This window comes from Taurulus bubalis (assembly GCF_910589615.1).
Source record: "Taurulus bubalis genome assembly, chromosome: 5".
NCBI lineage: Eukaryota > Metazoa > Chordata > Actinopteri > Perciformes > Cottidae > Taurulus > Taurulus bubalis.
The window spans coordinates 8,738,763-8,764,942 of NC_136593.1; the positions used below are offsets into that span (position 1 = coordinate 8,738,763).

The 26,180-nt window shown below is 41.0% G+C and overlaps 3 protein-coding genes across 3 annotated transcripts; 2 read left to right on the top strand and 1 right to left on the bottom strand.

Moving 5' to 3' along the window:
• Nucleotides 1–318: 318 nt before the first annotated feature.
• Nucleotides 319–1,368, top strand: pxmp4 (peroxisomal membrane protein 4; the record flags this gene model as incomplete). Its single annotated transcript, XM_079218283.1, has 4 exons — nt 319–431; nt 652–714; nt 803–1,001; nt 1,105–1,368. 4 exons carry the CDS (start codon nt 319–321, stop codon nt 1,366–1,368), a joined length of 639 nt encoding a protein of 212 aa, XP_079074409.1.
• Nucleotides 1,369–4,532: 3,164 nt separating this feature from the next.
• Nucleotides 4,533–10,579, top strand: tgm5l (transglutaminase 5, like). Its single transcript, XM_079218114.1, has 14 exons — nt 4,533–4,558; nt 4,726–4,908; nt 5,012–5,245; nt 5,602–5,720; nt 6,587–6,715; nt 7,108–7,285; nt 7,499–7,634; nt 7,794–7,897; nt 7,999–8,238; nt 8,330–8,395; nt 8,489–8,698; nt 8,788–8,945; nt 9,489–9,625; nt 10,073–10,579. The coding sequence occupies exons 1-14, from the start codon at nt 4,552–4,554 to the stop codon at nt 10,224–10,226; spliced, it is 2,055 nt and encodes a 684-aa protein (XP_079074240.1). The 5' UTR covers nt 4,533–4,551; the 3' UTR covers nt 10,227–10,579.
• A 303-nt stretch (nt 10,580–10,882) lies between these two features.
• On the bottom strand, nt 10,883–25,242 carry eya2 (EYA transcriptional coactivator and phosphatase 2; the record flags this gene model as incomplete). Its single annotated transcript, XM_079218696.1, has 13 exons — nt 10,883–11,960; nt 12,346–12,446; nt 12,567–12,688; nt 12,858–12,972; nt 13,745–13,905; nt 14,661–14,719; nt 16,726–16,815; nt 19,899–19,982; nt 20,109–20,242; nt 20,699–20,882; nt 21,242–21,318; nt 24,531–24,647; nt 25,146–25,242. 13 exons carry the CDS (start codon nt 25,240–25,242, stop codon nt 11,880–11,882), a joined length of 1,422 nt encoding a protein of 473 aa, XP_079074822.1. The 3' UTR covers nt 10,883–11,879.
• Between the last annotated feature and the right edge of the window lie 938 nt (nt 25,243–26,180).

Below are 26,180 nucleotides of genomic sequence, written 5' to 3' on the forward strand. Positions count from 1 at the left end.
GTATTTACAGTTTGGTATTAGTATTTAAATGTAACCTGAATAATCCAACCACTGCAACACCGTTATGCAGTCCCCTCTAGCCTAAATTATTCAATACGTTCACATAGGGAATGTATTAATTAATCAGTTAAACTTTCCAAATGGACTTCAACTTTTAACATAAATTGTTAATTCACAAAACGCACACTTTAAAAAAAACAAAGTTTACATAGGAACCTAAGCTATAATGCTGCATCCCTACGGCTCATGTTCGCGGTGACACACCATGCTGGAACGTGTGTAACATGAAATAGTGTCCTCTCGGCTATATTGACAATCATGGCAGTTCCTGATCTGATAAACACTCTTCTGTACACTGTCAACAACCTACTGCAGCAAGAGAAGTACAAAGCTGCATTAGCAGTGTTGAAGGGACTCAGAAACGGTGCCGTGTAAGTGAACATGTTAAATATATACTAGTTTAACTAACTTCGTACAGACCCCTTTATCACTTAGCTAGCTAGTAGCTAACACTAACAGCTGTAGACACACAACAAATAGTATTAGCAGCAGGTTGTATTGGCTGTACGAAAAGAACCGAGGATGTTAGACCGTGTTTTGGAGCCACTTGTGTTTCCAGGCATTACAATGATTTGTTTTTCCTCCACTCAGATATGGGGCCAAAATCAGAGCACCACATGCTTTGGTAATGACATTTCTCTTCAGAAGTGGCAGGTAAGCATTTTAAAAAAAAAAAAAAAGTACCTTGCTATCACAAAGCACGTCTCTTAAGTCTCCCTTTTTTCTTCTTCTTCTCTAATAGTTTGAAGGACAAGCTTAGAGCCATCCTGAAAGCCACATACACCCACTCCCGCAACCTGGCATGCTTTGTGTTCACATACAAAGGACTGCAAGCCTTGCAGGAGAAATGCCAGGGAAAGAGTTTGCAGTCTCACACCTTTCTGGCCGCCTGTGTTGGAGGATGGTTAGTGTTCGGAGATAACAACAACATCAACAGCCAGGTATGATTATACCTGGATCCTATTCGTACACTAACAAGCACACCGTCATAAACTCAAGACTGCTCACGTATTCAGTCAGTTAAAACTCTCTGCTCCTTTATAGATCAACATGTACTTGCTGTCCCGGATCCTGTTCGCCCTCTCTCGGCTGGCTGTAGAGAAAGGACTCATCCCCCAGCCTAAACATGACCCTTTCCCACTCTTTGCCACGCTTGTGTGGGGCATTGTCTTGTGGCTGTTTGAATATTACCCTCACACCCTGCAGCCGTCACTGCAGTCCTCCATGAACTACCTCTACCACGACAGCAATGTGTGGCATGACATCACAGACTTCCTTGTTTATAATAAGCCAAGGACTGCTGTTTAGAAATGATGTAATTTCTTATGGACCAGCTCCTATAATACATGATTTGCAGTATTATTTTTTTTTATAATTATTAATATTTGAAAAATGATTGAATGTGGCCTTTTTAAAATGAATGTTAGATTATAGTGTAGGTTTTTTTGTGTTAATGTTTGATTCATTGACACACAACAAATCTTGTTGTGTGTCAACTCGCACCAAATTTCTAGTGAAATAGAGACCAGTATATTTGCTATTAGACTAGATCTACTTTAAAGGTAACATTGTACCTTTTTATCTGGAGGTCCAATCAGTGTATATGGTATATGTAGTCCATTGAAGCTTCCTCAATGCTACATTGAATGACAGCAGAGTATTTTTTCTTCTGCTCGGGGAGCTGTGCAGGCAGTTCCTACATGTACCAGAATGCATTGTGCCTGAGCTTCTGACGCTCAGCCAAACATTGTGTAGCCAAGTTGCACCTATACTTATGCAGGCAATACAATTAAAATGCAGAAGCTTCATAGACGGCAACAAAAGCCATTATTTTCCACATTGTCAATGCCAGCGCATTACAGCTTCACTCCGTCGCTCTCAGGTTCTGGAGGCTCTCTGCCGGCCACAAGCTCCACGATGCATTTTTTCTGTCGTAATCTCTCGCTCGAATAAATCGTCCATTAAGTCAGCTAAAATACTGTGAAATGTACAAAAACCCTCGTTCATAACATCCTCTGCATTTATATTTTGTGAGACCATTTCTGTTGTTGGAAACTAGTTTCTATTGTAAACTAGTTTCAAATGAGTTCAGTTTTTGAGCGCCCCCTGTCCCCCTAGAAAAATGCAAAGAAACAACTGATTTTGCAGCTGCGACACAGAGAACATCAGCAACAGGCGTTTTCACAGTATGTCCCTTACCTGGATACGTTTTAGATATCAATATCTTTATATACCTAGTGTTTTTTTATTCTGCTGGTATTTTGGGTGATTGTAGAAATGTCTTGATTTTTATTACCAGTGGTATGTCACTGGCAATAAATACTGCTGCCACAGAATAAAAGACAAAAAGATGATTAAAACAAATATTTAACTGTTCAATACTGAACGTGCATTTTCAAAGTTATTGTCAATGTACTCATATTTATGATGTTTAAAAGCCGAAGGTGTGCCATAATTACATATTTAATGAGGACTGAATGAAATTGTGTTTCAGTCAAACCTGATTTCTGTTTGTCTGTGTTTTTTCTTTAAAAGGCTTAATCATCAATTTTTGAAATTAAAGTAGTTATTGCCAGATTAAAGCTTTGCTTGCTAAACACATGTTTATAATATATGATGGAATGTTCTTGAATAAATGAACCCAACAGTATTTAAAGCAAATAAAATAAGCTCTTTTATCTGTAACATGTTCCGTGTAGTCTGTTAGTTATCCCTGACGAAATAATTGTCTTAAAGTTTTTTTTCTCAGACGTGGAGTGATATTGACATCATAGCAGTAGTGTGTGACAGCCAGGAACCAATCAGATTCATTTAATTTGCCAGTTTTATGAATACAATTAATCCTCAAGGAACCATGACAGTTTTAAAAAAAACGTCATAGCAATCCATCCAATGCTTAGTGTAATATCTCTGTCTGGACCAAAGTGGTGGACTGACAGACCGACATGCTCAAAATCCTGAGATTGTCCAAAGTTCCAACTGATTGAAACTTAGTTGCAGGGTATTACTAAACATTAGTCTCACATATATGAGGTGTTCTCAAGTATTCAATCTAACGCTGTGATATGGAGACACCAGCTACATTAGACAGAGCAACAATCCTTGCGACATCAAGTCTATATTCATTCTCCAAAAATGTCACCCACCCAACATACTGTACATTTCATTCTCAGTGGCTGACTGCTCTGCCACTTTTGATTCATTCACGCATGATTTGCGCAATACAGCGGATTTATCTTTGAGGCACATCTAAACACAACAGAAACCCTCCCACGCCCACAGGAACTCCCAGGCTTCTGCTCTGGGGCAGAAGTCACAAAGTCACTGTGACCTTGTGGATCAATGCCAAGGTTCTGGGCAGCATCTGTGTGTAGAGAGAAAGAAAGAACATATGTTAGCTGTGCATGACTAAGTGCCTGCCTTTTAAAAAAAACTCTATTACCAATTAAATGGTATGTAAGGACTTTTGCCTTGTAGACCTGAGGGTGTTCAGAATTGGATAAAAATTATGCCTGTTCAATACAAATTAGTTTTATTTGTGAGCTTTTGACACTGTGGTTTGTCACAGCTAGGCGCCAAAAACTGTGACATACAGAGCTTAACAAATTAAGTGATTTATTAACGGACAAATAAATAAAACAAGTCAAACAAATGGATGGGAGTATTCTTTAAAGCCAGTTGGGATTGGGTGCTTGAAAATGTGCTGCATGGGTGTAAAAATAAAGAAAAGACACCAAAAGCCACGACAAAGGTCTTGCATGAGCGTACAGTAGATCTGCCTACAAATGTCTTCTGCTGCCTGAGGCACACTGACTGGGCCCATGCTGCTGATTGCTCCTCATTCAGGTCTTCAGGACAGCACATGAACCAAACAGAGGGGCCCGTCCCAGATTAAAAACAAAAATTAAGAAATTAAAAATGATTGATTTGTATTGATTTATCCAGTCTGGAATGGAGTCTCTGACCCCCGAGTACAAAAACCTCACCTTTTGCTTTCACACTATGTTACAACTAGCTCACACAAGGTGACATGATGCCAAACTAGTCCAACTATAAAATACTACAGTTAGACTACAATTAGACAATTAGGCAATTAGGCTGCTTTTCACTTGTGCTCAATAAAGTTGTATTACTTATCCTGCTACAGCTCTGGAATCTGTATTATACAACTGTGCAGCATAGTGCAAGTGTTCACGCCCAACATTCTGTCGTAGTCTCTGTTCCTTTGAACTGGGTGAGTCTGATTGCTCACGTAAGGCTTTACGCATGACACTGTTCACCTGCAACTCAAGTAAGGAGGGGTGTTCCTTTCTGTGGTGTGTGTTTTCATTGGCATAACGTGAGGGCCTTGGTTACAATTAAGGAAAACCAGTTTCATTTGACACTATCACAAGTGAAAGCCCCACCCAGGAGGTTGGGCAAAGGTGTATATAGCAGCAGAGGGAAAGCAGGGATGTATTACATTGCATTGAAGACAAAGAGACACAACAAATGGAAGGTGAGATTTTGCAAGCCTTTTCTTCCTCTCCTTGTTTGTCGGTTTATCAGTTCACTGGAGCCTTCCTCACTTTTTGTTCTTGATCTTTCTATTTCTAATTGCTTCGAACAGGTAAACGCATTTTCTTTTTCTATCAGTATCTTATTTATTTTTTCCTTCATTTACAGACTTGAAAATACAAAATGTCAACTTGCAAGAATCTGAAAACCTGGAGAGACACAGGACAGAAGGCTTCAGCGGCTCCAAAACCCTGGTGGTGCGAAGAGGAGCCCCGGTCAGAGTCAGCATGCAACTGGAGGGCCGAGCCTTCAACCCCAAGACCGACTCTCTGAGGATCAAAGTGTTGCTAGGTAGTCTAGATTTAGATGTTTGGGGATGAACGGCTCTTGTGTGCAACCAGTCTGAACCCCAACTTAAAATCCCTTTGCTTAATTGTGTCTCTTCTCTCCTCAGGCAGCCTGTATGTGGTAATGCCCGTCACTTTCTCCAAGAAGGTTTCTCCCAGGCGTTGGAAAGCCTATATGGACCCAAAGGACCTGAACCTCCAGAACCCCTCCATATTCATCTCCTCTCCTGCCTCCGCCATGGTGGGCTACTATGGCTTTCAGCTGCATGCGTTCACTAAGGGCGTAAAGAAGACCTCCGCGTTCAGCAAATTCATCCTGCTCTGCAACCCCTGGTGCCGTGGTGAGTCAACCCAGTGAAGTGATCAGAAGCCTTTTTATGAAGTTCATTCAAAGTAATCTTGCAGCAAACCAATGCATGAATGGAAGAATATCTATGGGTTGTGTGTGGCTGAATGAGTTCATGATGATGTATTGCATACAGTCATCCCCTCATACGTATTAGTATCCTTTTATGGGCGTCTGATCGCTACAGTGCAGAGTGAATCATACCTGAGGGGTGAAGATTCATCAGAGTAAATGTCTGGCGCCGGCTTTACAAGACCTAGAAAAAATTATATTTGTGGTTTATGGAGCAATGCATTTTAAAATGCCAATGCACACATGTGCTAAATGTCTTTTTATGTTTGTTTCTTGCAGAGGATGCTGTGTATATTCCCTTTGAGGCCCAGCGAGAAGAGTACATCCAGAATGACTCCGGCTTGATGTTTATAGGGACAGCTATGAATGTTGTGTCAAGACCATGGTCCTTTGATCAGGTATGAAAAAAACAACATGTCTGTTGATCAGAACTTTCGCAAATGTTGCATTCGAAAAATGAAAATCACCAGCTTATTTGCAGCGGAGGTGATGACTCAACTCTGTGGTTATGTCTCATTGTACTGTACCGTGCGTATGTAGAGCATGCTGCGTACTAAAGGAAGGGTTAAGTGTGACATCACCAGACTGCTCACACTGAAGTGAACTAAAGCAGAACGTCTGCCTCACATGACCTTTCAGTCACAGCGTTACTGAACCAAGCTACTGATTGACGAAAATGGTTTTACACCAATTTTTTTATGTTCAATATTTTTTTCTACAGTACATTATAGATGTGAGATCCAGTGTTTTTCTTCTTCACTGGACCTTAACGTCACTTTTATCCAACTGGTTAATTATTTTGTCCAGTAAACTAATTTAGAAATTCTGGCTAACATAGTGAACATCCAGGCATTTCTCACGTACAGAACATCCACACACTATGCAGTTGAATTGCATTCAATTTGATGTCATTTTATAAATAGTATGTTATGATGCAATTTCTAACAGAGCCTTAGACTCTGAGCCTTATCAATTTAGTTAATTTCCATCAAGTAATAAATGTAATATTTATTGTGGCACTGTTGTATTTGATTGCATTTCAAGTGACGTCAATTTCATTTATGTAGCCCCAATACTACAAATCACAACGTTTGCCTCAAGGGTAACGTATTGTTTGTGTCCACTTGCAGGATATACTTTAAATCCTTGAGTTGGATTAAAAATTAGGCATGTGTTTGTCTATTTATTTATTAGAATATGCTCCAAATTGTCACTAAATGTTGATTTTTAATTCTCTTACTTCTGTCTCTCTCCCTCTATGTAGTTTGAGCCCGGTGTTCTGGAGGCGTGTCTGAATCTGCTCAGAGTCAGCCCTCAGCACCAAAAGAACAGAAAAATGGACTTCCTGAAAAGAAACAACCCCGTCTACATCAGCCGGGTCGTGTCTGCCATGGTGAGTGCGAACAGTTACAAAGTATGAACACAACATGAATATAGAAACTTTACAATATGAATAAATCACTAGGCAGCAGTGTTTTGGTTCCCCAATGTTTTTATTTATTTTGCATGACAACACGAGCATCCTTCTGCTTATCAAAAGCATGTTGGGGCTTGAACTGGAACACTATGATCTGCAGTTAAACCCACACCTCCTGCAAAGTTCAAAAAAAGAAAATGGCACACTGTAGTTATTGCAATAAAACAGGTTATTAAAGTAGTTATTAAACCGCCACCGAGGATCACAATTATCTGGGAAGATGTGAGATGTCCTGGTTTGCTTTTTAATGTTTTGGGAACTGAAGTGCAAAAATGGAAAATTGCATTTATCTTCTTTTTTATGTTCAGATCAACAGTGAAGACGACCGCGGTGTGCTGAAAGGGAAATGGAAAGGGGACTACAAAGAAGGAGTTAACCCCTCTTTGTGGACTGGGAGTGGCGACATCTTGACACAGTGGGCTGAGTCCGGTTACAGCCCAGTCAAGTATGGACAGTGCTGGGTTTTTGCAGCCGTCATGTGCACAGGTGATTATATCATGATGAACCTAAACTGAAATAAAGTCTTTACTACAGCACTTTATCTACAAATCTTCAACAGCAAGTCATGCATTTCATCATGATTGATGTTATTTCAGTCTTGCACGCACAGCAGATAATTTTTTCCATTACGCAATGTTCAGATTTGTTGATCAGCGTGTTCAACGTCTGCGTCTGTTTCTTTTATATTACGTCTTTCAGTCATGAGAGTTCTTGGCATTCCTTGCCGCGTTATCACAAACTTCAACTCCGCTCACGACACCAATGCCAACCTGGTGATTGAGGAGTACTACAGTGAAACCGGGCAGAAGCTGAAGCACAGCGCAGACAGCATATGGTCAGTGGTGATTTACCTTTTTAATTAATTACTTCACATGGAAAATAAGATCCACAGTGTTTTGTGAAAGCGCCTCCGGCTTATTAAACCAGTTTAATACGATCTGAGAAGCAAGCCTATTCATGCTTTGTGACATGTTATCGTGACTATTCTCTAAAGGAACTTCCATGTGTGGGTGGAGTGCTGGATGAATCGCCAGGATCTGGGCTCAGGAATGGATGGCTGGCAGGTTCTTGACCCGACCCCCCAGGAAAGGAGCGAAGGTGTGTGAGAAATCTTTCACTTCTTTGGTCACGTTTGAACTTGTTTCTTGTTGATCAAACATTGCCATAACCTTCCTTTTCCTTCTTCTTTTTTCTCCCAGGAGTGTACTGCTGTGGCCCAGCCCCAGTCAAAGCGATCAAGGATCGGCGTATTGACCTGTTTTATGACATCCCCTTCGTCTACGCCGAGGTGAACGCCGACGTCCACTCAATCGTAGTGAGCGAGGGCCGGGTGGTCAGCCACACCAAGGACACGGAGAGAGTGGGGTCCCTCATCTGCACCAAAGCTGTGGGCTCCCCCAGACACCAGAACATCACGGGAGACTACAAATTAATCAGAAGTACGAGCCATTCATCATTAATTCATCAAGCGGCTTAATGTTGGCTCTAAAGCACGAATACTTACATTTTTCTTTGATTTTCACAATACAGGTCCGTCTTCAACGCTTTCATCGGGAAGTTCCACAATGTCAGAGGACTCAATGTTAATAAGCAGAGGTAATTTTGAATTTTGAATACAATAATCCGACTGGTCATCTGTTCAAACGCGTGTCATCTCATGCACTGGCTTTCTTCATGTTCATTTCACAGGCTCATCCAGAGACATGTTGGTGATCCTGGCCCTGGATAAAGCTCCTTTTGCCGGGGAGCCGGTCCACTTTACGGTGAAAGCCGTGAACAAGCAGAGGGTGGCCAGGAGGATGAAAGTGCATCTGAACGCCCAGGCGAAAGAATACAACCACAGCCCCTCAGACACCTTCTGGGAAAGACACGGTGTCGTGCAACTGGGACCCATGGAGGGTAAATTCACTTTTCCCTCATCGACACACTCAAACTTTCACTTCTGAGAGATTGTGGTTTAAATGTCTTTCTCGCTGTTTTCTTTCCAGCCAAGGTTATTCACCAGCAGATCCTCCCAACAGAGTATGAGGATGTGGTGGGTGACAACGTGATCAACCTCGCAGTAGTCCTGGAGGACTTGACCAGTCACACGCGAGTCCTGGCCTCAGAGGAGTTTAACATCGCCAGCCCAGAGCTCAACATAGAGGTATTGTATTTCAAATTGTTCAAACATGCATAACTTTAATTATATCTTTTGCAAAAAGCTTAACTTTTACATACCAAATATGTAGAAGAAAGGGATAATGTATGAATTTATTTGCAAGGCATCTGGAATATGTACTTATCGGATGTGTGGTGCAGCAGCTTAAGAGTTGTAGGAAACATACAGAATCTATTGTCATTGCACAGATTCTACAACAAAATGTGCTGTACAGCTCTTGAAAGGGCTTGAAACTGTAAATGTAACCTTCCATACTTGCACTTCCTGCTCACACGTGTCACGCACACACTCACACACATACGTACACCTGCTATACAGAAAAACAACACAAAACGAAGTAGTAAAAGGAAGTGACGTAATAATAAAAAAGTGCCCCGTCAAGCTACTATTGCACTTTATGACGATATTATTGCAGGTACAGTTATTGCACGTTACCTGCTGTTCAAGCTTCACTCATGTGGTGTGAAGTGGCATTTCAGAGTTATTGAAGGGAATTATCAGGAATTACTAACTGCTTTTACCCTTCAGATTGCAGATGAAGACTCCATTGTGCCTAACAAAGAGCAGACTGCCAAAGTGACCTTCACCAACTCGTTTTCTCACCCGGTGAGCGGAGTACTGACTGTAGCTGGGGCCGGGCTGATTCAGGGCAAGGTCAACTTCAGGTAGGAATTAAAAACCTCTTGCCTTATTTGTTATGGACATGTTGGATGTAGAATGACTTGATTTGTGCACTTCATGAATGGCTGCCAAACAAAGGAGTGCCAAAGTGACATGACAGGACATTATGTCTTTGTTGAAGGAATGTAGGCTTGTTCCACTTGTACTGTTCTGCTAATGTTTGTATTCGGGCAAGCGAGGACAAACTAAATGTTCCTCTGCTGTGTTGACATCGCAGTTGATAATTACTTACAGGCGGCGAGTTTATTTTAGGCTGCTCGAGTACAATAAGTGTGTGATTAGCTATAGACAAAAATCTTATAACATGCGTTTAGAACTTTAGACATTCACACAGTTATAGTGATAGTAGCTGTTACAAACAGAATTGGAGCCCGTGTCAGCCATCTGCAAACTTTTTTAAATATTTATATCTTCTCCGTCTCCTCCTGCAGGATGCTCCCTCTGCGTCCAGGCAGCAGCGTGCAGCAGCGCATCACCTTCATCCCCAACAAGGTGGGAACAAAGATGCTGCAGGCCCGCCTGACACTCTCACACATCAACTCCACCATCCGGGGCTTCAAGATGATCTCTGTCAGCAGAGCTTAAATCCTGTTTTTGTAGGTTTTTTTTTCTTTTTGGTCAGGTGTCACTTTCGGACGTGACATTTCTAATGTTAGTGTTAGTAGTTTTGCTTTTTTTAATTTATGTTGTACAAACTAAGTCACTCAACTGAAGCTAGATAATGGCAACCAGGTGGCAGCGTCAGTCGCAGATTGATGTACATTTAAATTATTGTCAACCATGTTTTTCTATTGCTTTGTATGATTTAAATGTGAATGTACATTATATTTATTTAATTATTTATTAATATTAATTTGACTTTTTTATCAAACATTTCTACTCGGAAAATTGCTTTTTGTATTTGTATATGTATGTAAATAAAATAGTATATAATCGTATTATCTACTGTCGGCTATGTTACTTTTCTTTCTTCCGACTGTTGTTGCAGTTCTGCTCTTTGCCCTGAAGAGGGAGACCTTTCCTCAAAAAAGGTCACTGTAGTTCAGTCTGAATGTAAAACATGGATCATTAAACTGTTATCAATTTGCCATTCAGTCCCTCTGAAGTAACGCTGTGAAATTAAATTCAACTCACATTTCCCAACATTGCAATTAATTTATTTTTTATTAATCTATTTTAACTGTCTGTCAAAACAAATCGACAATAAAGCATTATATACAAATCATAGCTAAGCTGACAGGCAGTATAATCGGCACATGCACAACCAGTTCATCTATATTACAAACAGGTTATTAGGAAATTACACCGGGAGAGAAAAGAAGAAGAGTTAGAACATAACAACATGTACAACCCCGAATCAAAAGTAAGGATTCAAGCACCGGCCTATAATACAACATCTTCAAGACAACTTCTTATCAAAACATTTTTACAAGAGCATAGTTTTGGTCTTTGAAGGGGATATTTTTATGCTGCGCTCCCAGACTGTTTATACCTCATTGTGTTGTACATTTACCCAATAATAAATAGCTCACATTATAATGGTAAAATACAATCAGACTATTTTAAATAGCCTCTACATATGAGGAGAATATTATCTGACATTTTTCTAGCCAACATGAATAAAACAATTCTAAAATAATAATGAAGGCAATAATCTACCCCACGTGACATCATATCTTTAAGTCTTGTTTCTAATTTTGTCTTTAAAATGGTATTGTTCAGTGGAAAACGAATTTTAGTCTCAAAACTAATTAAAAAAGACACAGCAGAACAAACAATCTCACAACAATCTGAACCTTTTATCCATGCAGACATACTCACTGTGTTCAATAAACAGGAAGTACAATTTTGCATTCAGTGCATCACTTTTTTTGTGTACAAAAGTGGGACACCTTTCATGAAGTTGAGATGAACTGAATTAAAAAAAATGCAGTATTAACCATAGTTCCCTGGGGTTAGTTATGAAGCATTGGTCTCTTATTTGTCTTTGGTCTTGTTTTTTGGTCCAGCATTTTTGGGTTCATGTGTCTTGGATACACTGCAGCCTCGCTTCGAAATCCTCACAGTTCCTTTGGCTTTGAGGAGAAATCGTCCGCCTGGGTGCTCGTTCGGGATCAAATGCCTTGTGCCAAACCTGAAGTGAGACTGTATCAGTTTCTGGGAGCAGCTTCACCTACTAGCTGCACTCAGGAGTTCAGGAGCTTCTCGTGATTTAGGTGGAAGAGCAGCTGGCGCCCTCTAAAGGTAGTCCAGCTCCAGTGCATGGCTCAGAGCCTCAAGATCTGCTCGACAGGACACCCTCCAGAACGGCATGTTCTTCTGTGAAAACAAAAATAAAATACAAATGATATCCAGGTTTAATGTAAAACATGCAAACGTAAGTCCAAAATACATTTAGCTGCAGATGCAATGCAGATGTGAATTATGGACTGTGGTTTGGAGGGGAATTATAGTGTGTGAGAAAGTGGATAACATGTTGGCCTACATGTACATGTACGAAAGCTTAATGCAAAAAAGATTTGCCGAACTGCCAAACCCAGGGAAATGTCTGACATTTCAATGCAAAGATCATATGTAAAAAAATAAATAAAATAAAAACACAGCTCTGAAACGCTGCATGAATCGAGTGTGTCTTAAAGCAAACTGATTAGTTGAGGCCCATTTTTCAGCAGTCACAGTCATAAAAAAACAGATTGAGTTGTACCTTCTTGGCCACGGACTCTTCTTCGGCTCCATCTCCTATCACCACGTACACTGCTCTCCGACCGAACCTCTGAGAGACACGCTCAAAGCAGCTCTCTTTGCCTTTGAAAAGAGAAAAAAACAAAGTTGAAAATGTTAAAAGAGTATATTTGAAGAAATATTTTTTGGGATTAATCATGATTGTCATTATCTCTGAATCCTTCTTCAGTAAATGTTCCTCACCTGTCTTGGTGGCACTGTATATGTTCTCTATGGGGAAAGCTGAGCCCAGACCGTACAGTAACACCTTGGAGAGGGCTGGGATGAGCTGGGTGGTGGTTACCAACACATTCACACAGTTAGGCCTGCAAACAGGACAGGACAGACACATTTAAACCACGGTGAAGTTATCACTCATCAAGTGGCACATCGAGGATGGACATTCATCCAAAAAAGCCAATTAAACTAAATACTGAACAGCGACCAGCTAATTGACCTGCTGGTGTAAATCAAACTGTGGCAGCATGACCTGACCTCGAGTTGATGAGAGCCAAGGCCTTGAGTGCTTGAGTCAGCCACAGGTCAGTCAGGACCTCCATCTCTCTCCTCAGCTGTAACCACTCCTCTCGCTTGGGGCTGCCCACCAAACCTGCCCATCAGGGAGAAGCACAAGCTTGGTGGTCAGTCTTTGAAACAAAACAGGGAAGACGTGAACTTGTGAAAGCTCCGATGCGTAAATCAATCTAATTTACTGAGACGTTTCAAGACCGAATTTTGACAGCGGGACTGTCTGTCGTCTCTGGACGGACGACTTTCACACAACATCGTCTTGCCAAAACCTCAGACATATGGTAAAGCAGCCAGCTGTAATCAGCAGCGCACAAGGGTCCATATCGAACAAAAACCTCTGGAACATTCTCCGAGTCGACAAACAAACCTGGCTTCTTTTTCACCGCATCGTGATCCAATTAAATTAACAGGTGATGCGCCAGTAATGAACCGTATTATGTTTACACTGGTTCTTATTGGAAGGAGCAGGTGATTATGGTCATGCATTTTCATCTCAAATAAGAGGTTTAGTTGATGCACAAATTGGAGCCTGAAAAATACAAAATGTACTTTTCTGAAGCAGGAAGCTTGTATAACTCGATACAGTACCAGCAAAGACAAAGAGAAAACCCAGACACATCACTGTGGTCTGAAGCTGAGCTGTGCTCTAATTGAACTCTAGCTTGTGGCCTAGCCAGCAGGTAAATATTCATAGTGTTATAATGATATTAATCACATAACATTATCTTACTGTTAATTTCTGTCATGATTTGCCCTAATCTAGCCACATATAACCCTTAGAGAAAATACAATAGTCTAAATATATGTTGCCTGTACACAGCAGGTTTAAATAAAATAGGAGCTGGGCTCACCTCCAACATTATTCTTGTATGTGTTGTAGATCTCCTTGACTCTGCGGTATCGGAAAGCCAGTTTCCTCATCCAGTCCACCCCTCCGTGGACTCCTGACCCCAGGCACAGAGAGCCGGCCCCTGCTGGGCTCTGGAAGCCGTCCGACCCAAAGTTGTAAGTGCTGCAGGATCACGATACAGGAAACAGTCAGGATATAGATCATAAAGACACAAACTGCATTTTTCCAGAGCATCTTACAGTCACACTATCATTGCTGTTTCAGGGGAGGGTGTTTTAAGAGCTGGTACAACTATATTCGTAGGTTTAGCTTTAGGAATTTATTCAAGAAATGTTGGTTATGAACAAGAAGGCAGTGCTTGAACCATTCATTAAATTTAGGGAGCGTGCCAGTGTAACCACAACAATTCGTGGAAATCGTGGACGCTGTAGAGTTTTAGTCATGAATGAAAAAGCTTTGTCAGTAAGAAATCATTAAGTATAGACATTCAGCACAGCTAGGATAAATATAAAAACATATTTGGGGATGAAAAAGGGCCAAGTTCAATAAAATAAATGTTTCAAAAAAAGTACTTTGGTACATTCTGGCTCTTTCTCCTAAAAGTATCCTAAAGTGCTTCAACAAGTTTTGCAATAAAACGTCTGGACTGAGGGAGACAGGAGGAATGATAAAGAGATATTTTGATGAGAAATGAAAGCGTCGGATAATCCTGTGACATATTATATGGCTGTGGATGTCGGGAAAATAAAAGACATGCACATGCTTGCATGCATGAACACACACAGACGCGCACAAACTCTGTGTCTCATCTCCCTGCTGTTATTCCGCATGTGCACTAAAACCCAGAGGGCAAGTCTGGTTCACAAGCCACAGCAGAAGAGCGTCTGAGCAGAAGTAACACAGTAGACCCTCTCTACCTCAGGTCCTGTCCGTTGTCGTCTGATGCCACGTCATCAATATGAACCTGGTCACATTCCTGGGAAATGAAAAAGAGAGCGGATATATCAAGAGATCCATTTCAGAGTGGAGCCCTGTACAGGCAGGTCTCTCCTCTTTAGGAGAGCCTGCGGGAGTGATAGCAGCTACAGTACAAAAAAAGAAAGAAAAAGAGCTAACATAAAAGACAAGGAAGGAGGAAATAAAATGTCAGGACACGGGACAGCGAGGCGCCGGAGATACAGGACAGTCAACATGGCTGTGCGATTCTGGTGTAACCGCGTAGTAAATTAAAGTAAATCTGCATTTCTTTACAGGCTGTCCAACATTTTTGGTCCACAGAAGAAAGACCTATTGTCTCTGACAAGCACAGTGGTGTGCATGTTGTTCCTCTCTGCTGGATTTTAAATCAACCAGTCAGATCACAGAGATTGAAACCACACTGAATCTAAAACGTGTGGCGACGGCCAAAACACCTTCAGCTACATGCAGTTACATCAGAAATGTGAAATGGTTATTCAAAATGAATATTTAAGAGGTAAACAAAAGCAGGGAGCACAAAACCATCATAGTTGACCAGAAGGACATACACAAGTATGTCTAAGAATACTACAATCATTCTTAACTCTTTGTCCTTAGTCCAGCTTCAAGTCCCACAACATAAGTTCAGAAACTGAGTCCTAGTAGAACTTCTAGTTGTCCTCCAGCAACACAGGACAGACCCAGGTCTTCTATCACCTTTCAGCCATCTTGCGCTAGACAGTCAACCTCATCTTCCCTCCATCTCCACAGAACTATATTTTCAAAAGCTGCAACCCATCTCCCACTCAGGTGCCGTCCTGCAAAGCCACTATAGTGACCACACAGTACAAATTACCCAAAGTCAGAGCAGCTCCACCCAGCCCCGACAGATCATGCTCATTTTAATCCAGGTTCAAAGGCTGGAAATTAAGTGGAAGGCAGCCATAGTGATCTACTTTTTTTTTTCTTTAGAAAAACTTCAAATGGAATTTCTGACTTTGATTAATCAAGCATACATGCCAATTACAATTATGTGATCTTCTGGTGGCAATACAGTTATGACAGCGATAACACTCGTAGACACTGATGTAGCCACTGACATCGGAGGGACAAGATAATTGTCCCTCAAAACTTAACAGCAGTTGTCAGCCCGCTGTGGCCGACTGCTTTAGAGATTTACAGAGCCTTGACAACAAAAGGGGGGATAAGAACCGGGTTTGCAAATGGCTTTGTTGGCTCCTTTCCCTCCTCTCGACTGTTCCTCCTCCCATTTGACTAATTTTCCTCTCGGATGCTCAGACACACACCTATAATTACGACACAAAGTGTACTTGTTCTCTCGCTCTGTCTGTCCCTCTCTAATCTGTTTTCTTTGTCAGAACAAGGCCACGGAATTCAGGATGAAAAAAAAACCTTAAATCTTTTTAGTCACTAGCAGGTTGTAAAACGGCATTTTAATGAGCACTTGAGGAGTCACCGTTTTTAGAGGTTGCACCAATGTCCATGTTAACTTCGGTGGATTTTTAGGCAGCAAGTTGGGTCGAACTGTGAAATAAACTTTTGCCAGCAGTTAACAACCCCTTTCTTTGAATATTCTTACTCAACTGAGGAGGGCAAATTGTTTGGAAAATGCTGTAGTAAGAATTAATACAGGACAGACGTTGTGTGAGGGAATTTCTACAATGAGTGCTACTGTGCTTTTTGCCAAGTAAGAAAATAGCACCCAAATGTCAAACCTCTTGCTAGGCTGTTGCAGGGAAGATTTTCTGGTATGCCAGCTTATACTGTTGGATATGTTCTCACTGCTGCTATTTTCCATCTAACTGGAAATACATCTGAGATTAAAAAAAAACTTTCAAGTTGCAAAAGTGCTGCAATGGAAAAATGAAATGCATATTTAGTGTACAATTACCAGTTTAAGGGGACACAAGGTACTAAAACAAACTTAAATCCTCCAATTTTCGAAACATGCTTCCCGTACACTTTTTTGGATGAGTCAATTCTGAATCACATTTAAAAAGTCACCTCCAAGTCATTGAAGAAGAGTCTCGAGTCGGCCAGGTTGAAGATCATCTCCTCCATCCACAAACCCAGAGACACGGCCTTTGAGGAGTCCTGATGCACACACACACACACACACGCAGAGAGAACACACACCAGCCCGACAATTAATAACTTGCTTGCATACGCTACAAAGTTTGACTACAATTGATGTGTACATTAATGCATCTGTTATTTAGAGTTAAACACAAAGGAGGTTATTTATTCTCTTTGGCTTTTTGAGTCACAATTAAACATAAATCATTTCCTCCCAATCAAAAGTCTTAGCATTGATGAATATTTGTGTATGTGTATATATACACAATATTAATAATAACAATATTGTGTCAGAACATCATCACTATCATTTCAGGTGCGGCACCCGTATTACTTATACAAAACAATACAATCATGAGATTGATGATCAAAGAGGTTTGGCATTAAGGGAATAATCAGTTAAAATGGGATGATTGAACATCTTGTCATGACTCTGGCCCTGTCAGTGTAGCCGCCTTCTTGTCTCTCTGAACAGCTTTCCTTTTACTTCCTCTGCAGACTCATCAACTGGATTGACATAAACAGGTTTCAGGGAGAGGCAAGTGTGAATATCTATCTGTGGAAACTTTCTGCCGATTCTTATCTTCACACAATCTTTTCTAACTTATTTTGGCTTCATCTAGCCCTCCATCTCTTTACACTTAGTGTTTATCCTGATTCATTACAGTACATTATGCACAGTCTCATTACATTTTATTCACTGCTGACTGTTAGATTAAACTTGGTGAAAAACCACGAGGAAAACTTCTTTATAAATTAATTTTATCACTTTGAGTTTTAACCAGCTGTATCCGTTTTAGTACACAGCTAAAATTTTAGTTCCTAAACTACAAATATTTTGCATACCAATGCTTTTTAATTGCTTTACCATGCAAAGACGACGTAAACGTACCAACAAGACTAAGACCCCGCCAGCGTGTGGTGTGTGGTTGTAACTCGGCACAGCATGCTACTAAGCTCACATCAAGTTATTGAATTTCACATAAATTATTGAACTGAATGAATGACAATGACCGCCTGGAATGATGGGAAAAATACATAAGAAGATCTAGAACATGCCAGTAAGCCTGTAAACATTGTCTCTTCCTACTCTATCCGTATCAACACCACCCAGCTTCTCTTCTCCTCTACGTTTTCTCTCGCATCGGAAAAAAGCAAAACAAACATGCAGGTGTTCCATTACCCAAACTTCAGTTGTTGCTTAATAAGCAAATTATAAATCATCACCCAGAAAGAGACATAAATCCTGTCTGACAAACAGCATGGGTGTGTTAGTTTTCAAGACTACAAAAGCAGGTGTGTGTCTGTAATGCGCGCCATGTTGTTTTGATGGCGGCGTTGGCTCGTCTTTGGCAGCGAGACAGGAGAAGCAGAGCGGTGTCAGCCAAAGGTGAATGTTAGATTAGTGCATCTGAAATGACAAGAGGGAGCTGCCTTCTGGCTCAAAATGCTAGAAATGGGCTCGATGACACAAGAATGGTAAATTATGACAATTAAATACCCCCCCGCCCCCTCCAAAAAAAAGGTGTAAAGGGAAAAAGATAATTGAGGACGAAGGGTGAAAAAGGGTCAGTAGGAGAAGGAGGAGGATGACAAGGAGAAAATGACTAGGGGGAGGATTGAGAAACACGGGACAGAAGAGGAAGAGATGAATAGAAATGAAGACGAAGGAGGGGTTAAAGGCTTAAGAAAGGATTGTTCTGCTTGTCTCATAATTAAAATAATTATCTATAATCACCGTCCTCCAAACCACAAGGGCTGCTCTATAGAGAGGGAGAAATAAAAGCCTCTTCCTGATAATCCTAGAGAAGAATTTAAGAAGACAAGAAAAAACACACAAAAAAGCACCGAAAACATTCACCTTTACTCTTACACCGGATGTTCGATATGGAAAACAGAGAGCGGTGCTGTATGATAGATGAGATAACAGAGGAGCTGTTACAGGGGAATCAGCTCCTCATGTGGATCTCCATTCACCTCTGTGCTCACCAAGCTGGTGAAAACAACTGTCTTTCAACACACTCATTAGTCTTCCCTGCACGCTGGGCCCAGACTTGCCTTCACGTAAAAGGTCCAAAACATTTGTTTATGATAAGAGTTTAATAGGCTGACCCTAATGGGAAGAGCCTGTGCTGTTGAAAGTAGACAGAAAGAGCGACATGGCACGGGGAAGTGGAGATCATGTATGCTCTAAAAAAAAAAAATACATTATTGTTGTCAGAGTAGGATGAGTTTGCTGCAAATTTGCGAGGGAGAAAAAAAGAAGTTGTTGCTAGCTTGTCGGCCGTTTTGATGCTTTGAAATGTTAATCTGTTTTTCCGCTGTCAATCATTTAATTCCTCAGCTGCATGTCTGAGTTTTGATGTCAGAGTCTGTCCAACTGAGCTCCAGCAGCGGGGCGTTTGGGTGGTGGGAGGGAATCAGGAATTTTTGGCACATGAGTCACATTTCAACACATCCACTCTCTCGCTCTATCTCTCTCTCTCTCTCTCTCTCGTTGTTTCTTCCTCCCTTTTTTACTCTTCACTCCCTCCCCTCTCTCTCTCTCTCTCTCTCTCTCCGTGGCAGAAAAGAAAGGAAAAGAAACAACGGCATGCATGGCCTGCCGGGGTCTGAACCGATCAGAAACGCTGCTCTCAAACTCCCATCAGCCTTGTGTCAACCCGCAGGGGGACCGTGAGAATTCAAAACACACATCCCTGGCCAAAACCAAGAAACGCACCACTGGCCGTCCCTTGTCAGCTGCCTGTCTGTTATGTAAAGGTCCCACTGGCTGTCAATCACGCAGCAGGATGCTGGGGTAGCTAAACAGCCCCGGCGCATTATGAAAAGAAACAAGAGGGCAGAAAGGCAAAACAGCCAGCGTGTGAAAATGCTCAGGGATGAGATCCAAAGGTCGTGGACTCGGCTCAGGCAGCAAAACCTTTGAATGTTAGTCAAATAAGCACTGAGACAAAGGACTGCCTAAAGCAAGGTTAGATTGTCGTTGCGAGGGTTTTCGTGCCATTTGCCTACGCACCATGCAATGTTGTGAAAGTGTGAAGCGCTAAATAACAAACTCCTTACAGTAAATGACAATGGGAGGGGTCGTATCACCGTACCTTGCCAAATCGTGAGGAGAAGGTTCCCGTGAGGAGCGAATGGAAAATGATGATGGTTTCATCCAGGTCCCAGATAAACACACGCTGCAGAGAAATAACAGATATGTAATGTTAACCTCATGAACGCTTATGTGAGAGCGAGAGAGAGAGAAAGAGAAATATTGAAGAGGAATTCTGATCATTTTCTACACTGTGTGAGTGTGTGTTTACCTCTATATCAGAGTCCAGAGGTGGAGCTGGGTCACTGACTCTTTTCCTCCCTCTCAACTTCCCATCTGACCCCCTTCGTGCTGGGACCTCCTCTTTACCTGGTGTGGGAGGGCTGGGCGGCGGGTGGTACTCTCCTAAAACACACACACACACAGACTTTAGTGACTTTTCTTTACTTGATTTACTAGTCTTGGGAAATACAAAAGATGTTTTTGAGTTGCATTATGGGAAATGTAGGATCCAGGGTTTTGAAAGGCAAGTTAGGATATCTTAGTCTTTACAACAACATGCATTTTACTGTTTTCTTTTTTAATCCGTGTCTTGAAAGTCACAATTTTGTGCAGTACTAAATCACTGGCATGTCCCTTTATTATCCTATACACCACAATAAAACAAGGGCACATAGTATACATCAATCAACAGAAATCCCTCAATCAAAGCGAGGACATTCTTATATATATACACTATATAATAAAATATATAGTATAATCCATATGACAGGTTGGCATGATATGCATGCTTGTGGCTGTGGCATAACATGTCCATTTGAAAATAACAAGACTAGCAAAGGGTGGTTTGTCCCTCCTTACCTGTGTGTGACTCTGGGCTGTGATTGGGCAGCATGACGGGGTGTTCTGGATGCTGATAGGCTAACGGAGCCGTGATGGCAGCAGGGCTGATGTTGTTGCTGGTTAGGTAGGGGCTGTTGTAGTGATGAGAGTTATAATACGGAGAGTACTGACTCTGACTGTAGCTCGAGTACGCTGAAAACTCCTGTCAAAAGGTAAACAAATGACTTGAATCAGCCAGTGTCATTTAACATAACAATATGATTTATTTATGAAAGTTGTGACAGTCACTACATTAAGATATTATTTGTCAAGCTATAATTACTATCTGCTGGTATTGTTTGAGTGTGTGTGCGTGTGTGTGTGTGTGCGTGTGTGTGTATGAGAGTCATCATAGCAAAATGTACTACTACTACTACTGTTGTATTAGTACAGGCTCGATTTGGCATCGCAGCTGGTTTATTGTCTCTGGTTTTTAGCAGATATATTTTTCTTTATCCTATTGTGGAAACTTTTAAAATGTCTTGGCAGCAAAAAAGATCTTGTCGAAGTCACATTACTCACTTGCTGGGTCGAGTTGAATGGGGTTGAACTTGAGATCGCATGGGTGCCTTGAAAAATTCCAGGTGAAATACCACCACCTGAGAAATGATGGGAAGACAAAGGTCAAACCTTTTAGGATATACTTCATCATGCAGGACAGAGAACAGTTACACACAGTGAGAGATTTTACTTTGTTGCATCTTGTATCAATAGATCAGCCTCGATCTGATCTGTGAAACTGTGTGGAGGAAATAATGAGCAGTAAACTTTGACTCCTTCAGTGACTGCAGGTGCTGGGAGTGAGCTTTATGTTTGGCGGAACAATACAGGTGGGGAAGTCTGATGCTACTATGGGAAACATCTCCGTCTTATCAAGCCATGGCAGGAATATCTTCCTCCAAGCATCCCCCCCCCACACACATACAGTGATGCTGCCTAAGCCTGAACCTGAGCCTTTTCATTGAGGTAGTTAGATGAATATCTCAGAAGGTTACGAATGGTTCGGTGGTAGAGGAGCATCAGTGAACAGATGTGGCGCTTACTGACAATGTTGCAACAAAACCAGACTAGGAGCAGCTCTAAGAGGGTGTTCGTAAGCACAGCAGCACAACATGCTGATGGTTCGCGAATACAATATTCATTATTTACTTTGCTGCTGACATTTGCTAATTAAAGCTGGTCAATTTAAGTGCATGGCACCAGATTAAAAGTAAAGGGATCTCCAGTTTAAAAAAAAAATCATCCTTAGTTAAATTAAATTAAATTAATCCTGGAGAAACCACAAAAGTCTGAACATGTTTTGTGCCAATCCAAGTAGATGAGGTTGAGCTAGGTCAAAACTTTGAGCAACCCTGTGTGGATTCCTCCAGGTGCTCCTTCCGCAGTACAAAGACATGCGGGTTAGGTCAATAGGCGGCTCTAAAATGCCAACATGTGACTTGTGGCGGCTGGAAGACGAGACGTGACAGTTGGTTGAGCTGATTCTTGTTTACGCTGCGATTAGAGCGTCTGGATAAAAAAAAAGAAAAAAGACTAATTAAGCTTTGCAAATAATTGCTTTGCTCTGTACTGTATATTTAATGGGTGTTTTTGTATTATTTGCAGTAGGATGGTAATACTATGTATATAAAGTACTTGGAGGCAATTGTTTGAAAGCGTATTCAGTGTTTATTTCTGAGAAGGACCTGCCTTGTTTGGTTTTGACTGCTAGCTGTACAGAAAGTTGCCCTCAGGGGGCAACATAGATTTATGACCAGAATGGTCCTGATTTTTAAAGACATACTTCCTCAAGTCTGAACTTCCATGAACACTTCAGTCCACTACTACTCCCTCTTGCTCCACTTTTCTTCTCCTCCCCTCCACGGTGCATGACAAACTGGAGAAAAATGACTCAATGGAAGAACCACACTAAAACCTCCCCGGACAACACAACAATCTTCAAAGTGACTGAAGGAAAAATACAGGAGGTCTCTTGAGTAAACATAAAAAGGCTCCCATAGTCCCCATTTGGTTTCAGTGTACAGTTTGTGTTTCAATGGCGTTTTGTGGTGTGTGTGTGGTTCTGTGTGTGCGTGCTAGTGTATTGTGTACAGTATAATGGATGACATGGAAACATTCTGAAATCCTTCAAACATTCGGTTGTTGTGGCAGTTAATTACCGTTTGAAGTTTGCAGTAAATGATTTATGCATAAAAATATTCAAACAAATTTATTTTGTTTGGGAACAGTGTCTTTCCAACTCAAACTAAAATATGTTCGAAAAAAGAAGATAAAAAGGCTCGTTGGTCCAACAGTCGTGCTCTAACGGAGCAGAGTCATTGAGCTCTGCAGTTTATCAGAGGTTTCATCATAAGTGTGTTTACATGTCTATTTACATTCCCCTATAATGTCTGACATCTGAATATTCTCTTAAAACGGAAGTGATATGGGAAACTATAGTTATTTGGGAAGAGCTGAAGAGAGAACAGAGATGGAGGTCACGGTCGCAAACTCATGAACTACTTGGGTTTGATTCAAGGCAATACTGTTGACCCATTGTACAACTGGAGTCTTTGGCCCTTATTTCTATTGGAACACCTGGTACCCTGAAACTATTCTAATTAAGCTCGATAGGGCAAAACCTTCGAGCGGTCACACAATTAGACATTAGGTTGTAAAGAAAGAGTTTAAAAAAACACTTTTGAAGGTAAAACCAAAAGTGAGCGCACTCAAAATGTTGGTCTGTAAACGTTAATTAAATCATTAATTTCCAACTTGACTTATTTTGTTTTCACTTCCAAATACGTTTGACGAACCACCATCCTTCAAAGAAAGTGGTTCAGATAGAATTCAGATGAACAATTGGCTTTCTGAAAATGTGTCTGTTTGTCTGATTGTTTCTTTCCCTATTTGACTTTGTTTTAGTGTTGTCATCGAACCTACAAAAAAGAGCAAAAGTAGGAAAATACAATCGTAATAAAGATGGCATGTGAATGCCCTGGTCCATTATAATATGGAGATTAGCTCATTATCCAATTATTACAGTACTTAAGTACAATAACTGAGCAAATACCAAATACACCAAACCTCATCTGTTTACTGTGTAATCCTGTTTTGTCCCTCCTTTGTCTCATCTCTACAGTGGAAACCGGGTCATCCCCCGAGTCTGCAACATTAAACCTACTCACCCCTCCGTATAATGCACCTTAACCTCTCCCTTCTCACACACAAGGTCAATTTCATGCTGCTTTCAGAGCCATAAAGTCGCACTGAGCGAGTCATGCTTTGGGCGCCGGACGACTGAGGAATGTGTACAGCTCAGACACACACACACAGTCACAAAAACACACACACACACACACACAGAGCCATACGAGGGCAAAGAGCTGCACACACTTCATTTGAGTCTTTGTTTTTCAGCAAAGACCTTCTGCCCATCTCTTGTTCTCTGTTATTCTTGTTTTTGTTCCTTTCTTCCATCCTCTCCGTCTATATGTTTTCTCACTGTCTCTTTCTCTCTAACAGACACCAGCGCTCGCATGCTGTGTTGTTGGTCTGAGTGGAGAAAGGGGGCCTGACCCCGAGAAAAGAGGAGGGGTGGGGAGACTTTTGACGCCAGGAGTCCAGACCGCAGCTAATGGAGAACAGGTGTGGCAGAGGAAAAGAGAGAAAGACGAGGAGAGGAGAGGAGAGGAGGAAAGTAAAATAGTCAAGGAAGGCAGCACAAGGATGGAAGCTCCTTCCAGTAAGGTTGAAATCAAAGATGGCGGATGGAAGGTTTGTGTATGATAGTGGGACCATACATTCAGTGCATACAGAGTTTCCGACTGACCGTGTGTGTGCGAGTAGCTGTAGAGACTCTGACTGGGAGGAGTGCTGCTGAAGTTTGAGTAGCCCAGTATTCCCGTCTGCCCTGGAGAATGACTCAGGCCGTCTTCTGTTTTAATGTCTAAGTATAGCACAAGATGAATTTGTTTGGTTTCATGAACAAACTAGTCATTATGCAGTTTTTTTAGACATTCAGATAAAGGAATTTAAAAAAAAGTTTCACTTATGTCTGTATTTCAACTGTGGATCGATCAATAACAACGACCAATACTACTGTAGGTATATGTATGTATAACAATCATTATATGTTTCTTATATTCCTTAAAAAAACGGACTTGTCCCTGATCTTTTTTGTCCCGCTATTTGTAAAGCGACTAAATTAGTTTCCAGTTATATGTTGATGTTGTCCAATGTGCTGTATTGATATTACGTCTTGTTGCTTTCACAATTTAATAAAAGAAAGCGTCACATCAGAAAATAAACAGAGCTACACAAATTTGCAGAATCTGATGTATATAATCTGAACACTTTGTCATCACTTTACACAAACATTTTGCTTTTGAGATGATTATCAACATAATGCATGCATCCATGTAACTGCATGTTAGTTGGTACTCACTGTAGGATGGCATGCTGTAGCTCTGGTGAGTGTAAGGCGTGTACGGCCCCGCAGCCTGGAGGGCCGGGCTGTACTGAGTCTGCCCGTACGCAGCCATGACTCGTCTCCCCGTCCGCTGATCTAAAATAAGGAAGAAAATATGAGGAAACTATGAATGACTAGTTATCTTTTCCTTCATCTGTTACAATAGAACATCCATTTTGGTCACTGAGGTTAGAACTGAGGATCAACATACTAAACATGCAAACATTTTCTTTGAATGCCAAGAACAAAACAAACAGAGATCTGCTGGGAAGCTTATGCTGGTTACATCTAAAAGAGATGGTTTGAAACAAATACAAGAAAAGGAAAAAGAAAATCTTATGGTTTTGAGTCAAATAAACTTGAATGAGTTAATGATTAACATCACACAGTTTTAGGCTAAATCACAAAGTTCTGGCAGTTTCCTTGTGATTTCAATCACATTAATAGCGCCACATTTTAAATAAACACAAACATTGCAATGTGTGACAATATAGTAATGCAATTCCACTCTCAATTTCAGTGCCAAAAGAACTCACCTGCAGTAGGTACGATTAGTTTGAAATGGATGCTAAGAAGCCCTGTGAATGAGGTAAGGGCAGCGTCAGAAAATACACAATGAAAGCAGTTAGGAAATGAACAATGACATTTAAAAAGCTAAAACTTGAATCTAATAGAGTTGCAATGAAGTGCTTCTCAGGTATTAGCATGACATTTAATTACATGTAATCATTAATTTGAACAATTCCAGAGAAATCTTGTTTTGCAGGAGACCCTCTTACTCAAAACTTAACAAAAATGCACGGTTGTTAATTCAATTTTTTGTTTAATTCAATTACATTTTGAATACTTAATAAGTGGTACAAATATTTGTAATGTGCAGTCCCGATGACTGGGTTGTGCTGGGTTTATTTTCAGAGTGTATAATCTGTTTGACTGGACGGTTGCAGTAGCTCCAGCGAGCAGCCACTTTTCATCTCAAGCACTTTGCTTTTCTTCCCTTTGTAGTTTTGC

What these genes read in the sequence shown, in the direction of transcription:
- tgm5l (XM_079218114.1), top strand. An exon ending in GCCGGGTCGTGTCTGCCATG is followed by an intron (nt 6,716 to 7,107) that starts GTGAGTGCGAAC and finishes TTTTATGTTCAG; the next exon opens with ATCAACAGTGAAGACGACCG. An exon ending in AGACTACAAATTAATCAGAA is followed by an intron (nt 8,239 to 8,329) that starts GTACGAGCCATT and finishes TTCACAATACAG; the next exon opens with GTCCGTCTTCAACGCTTTCA.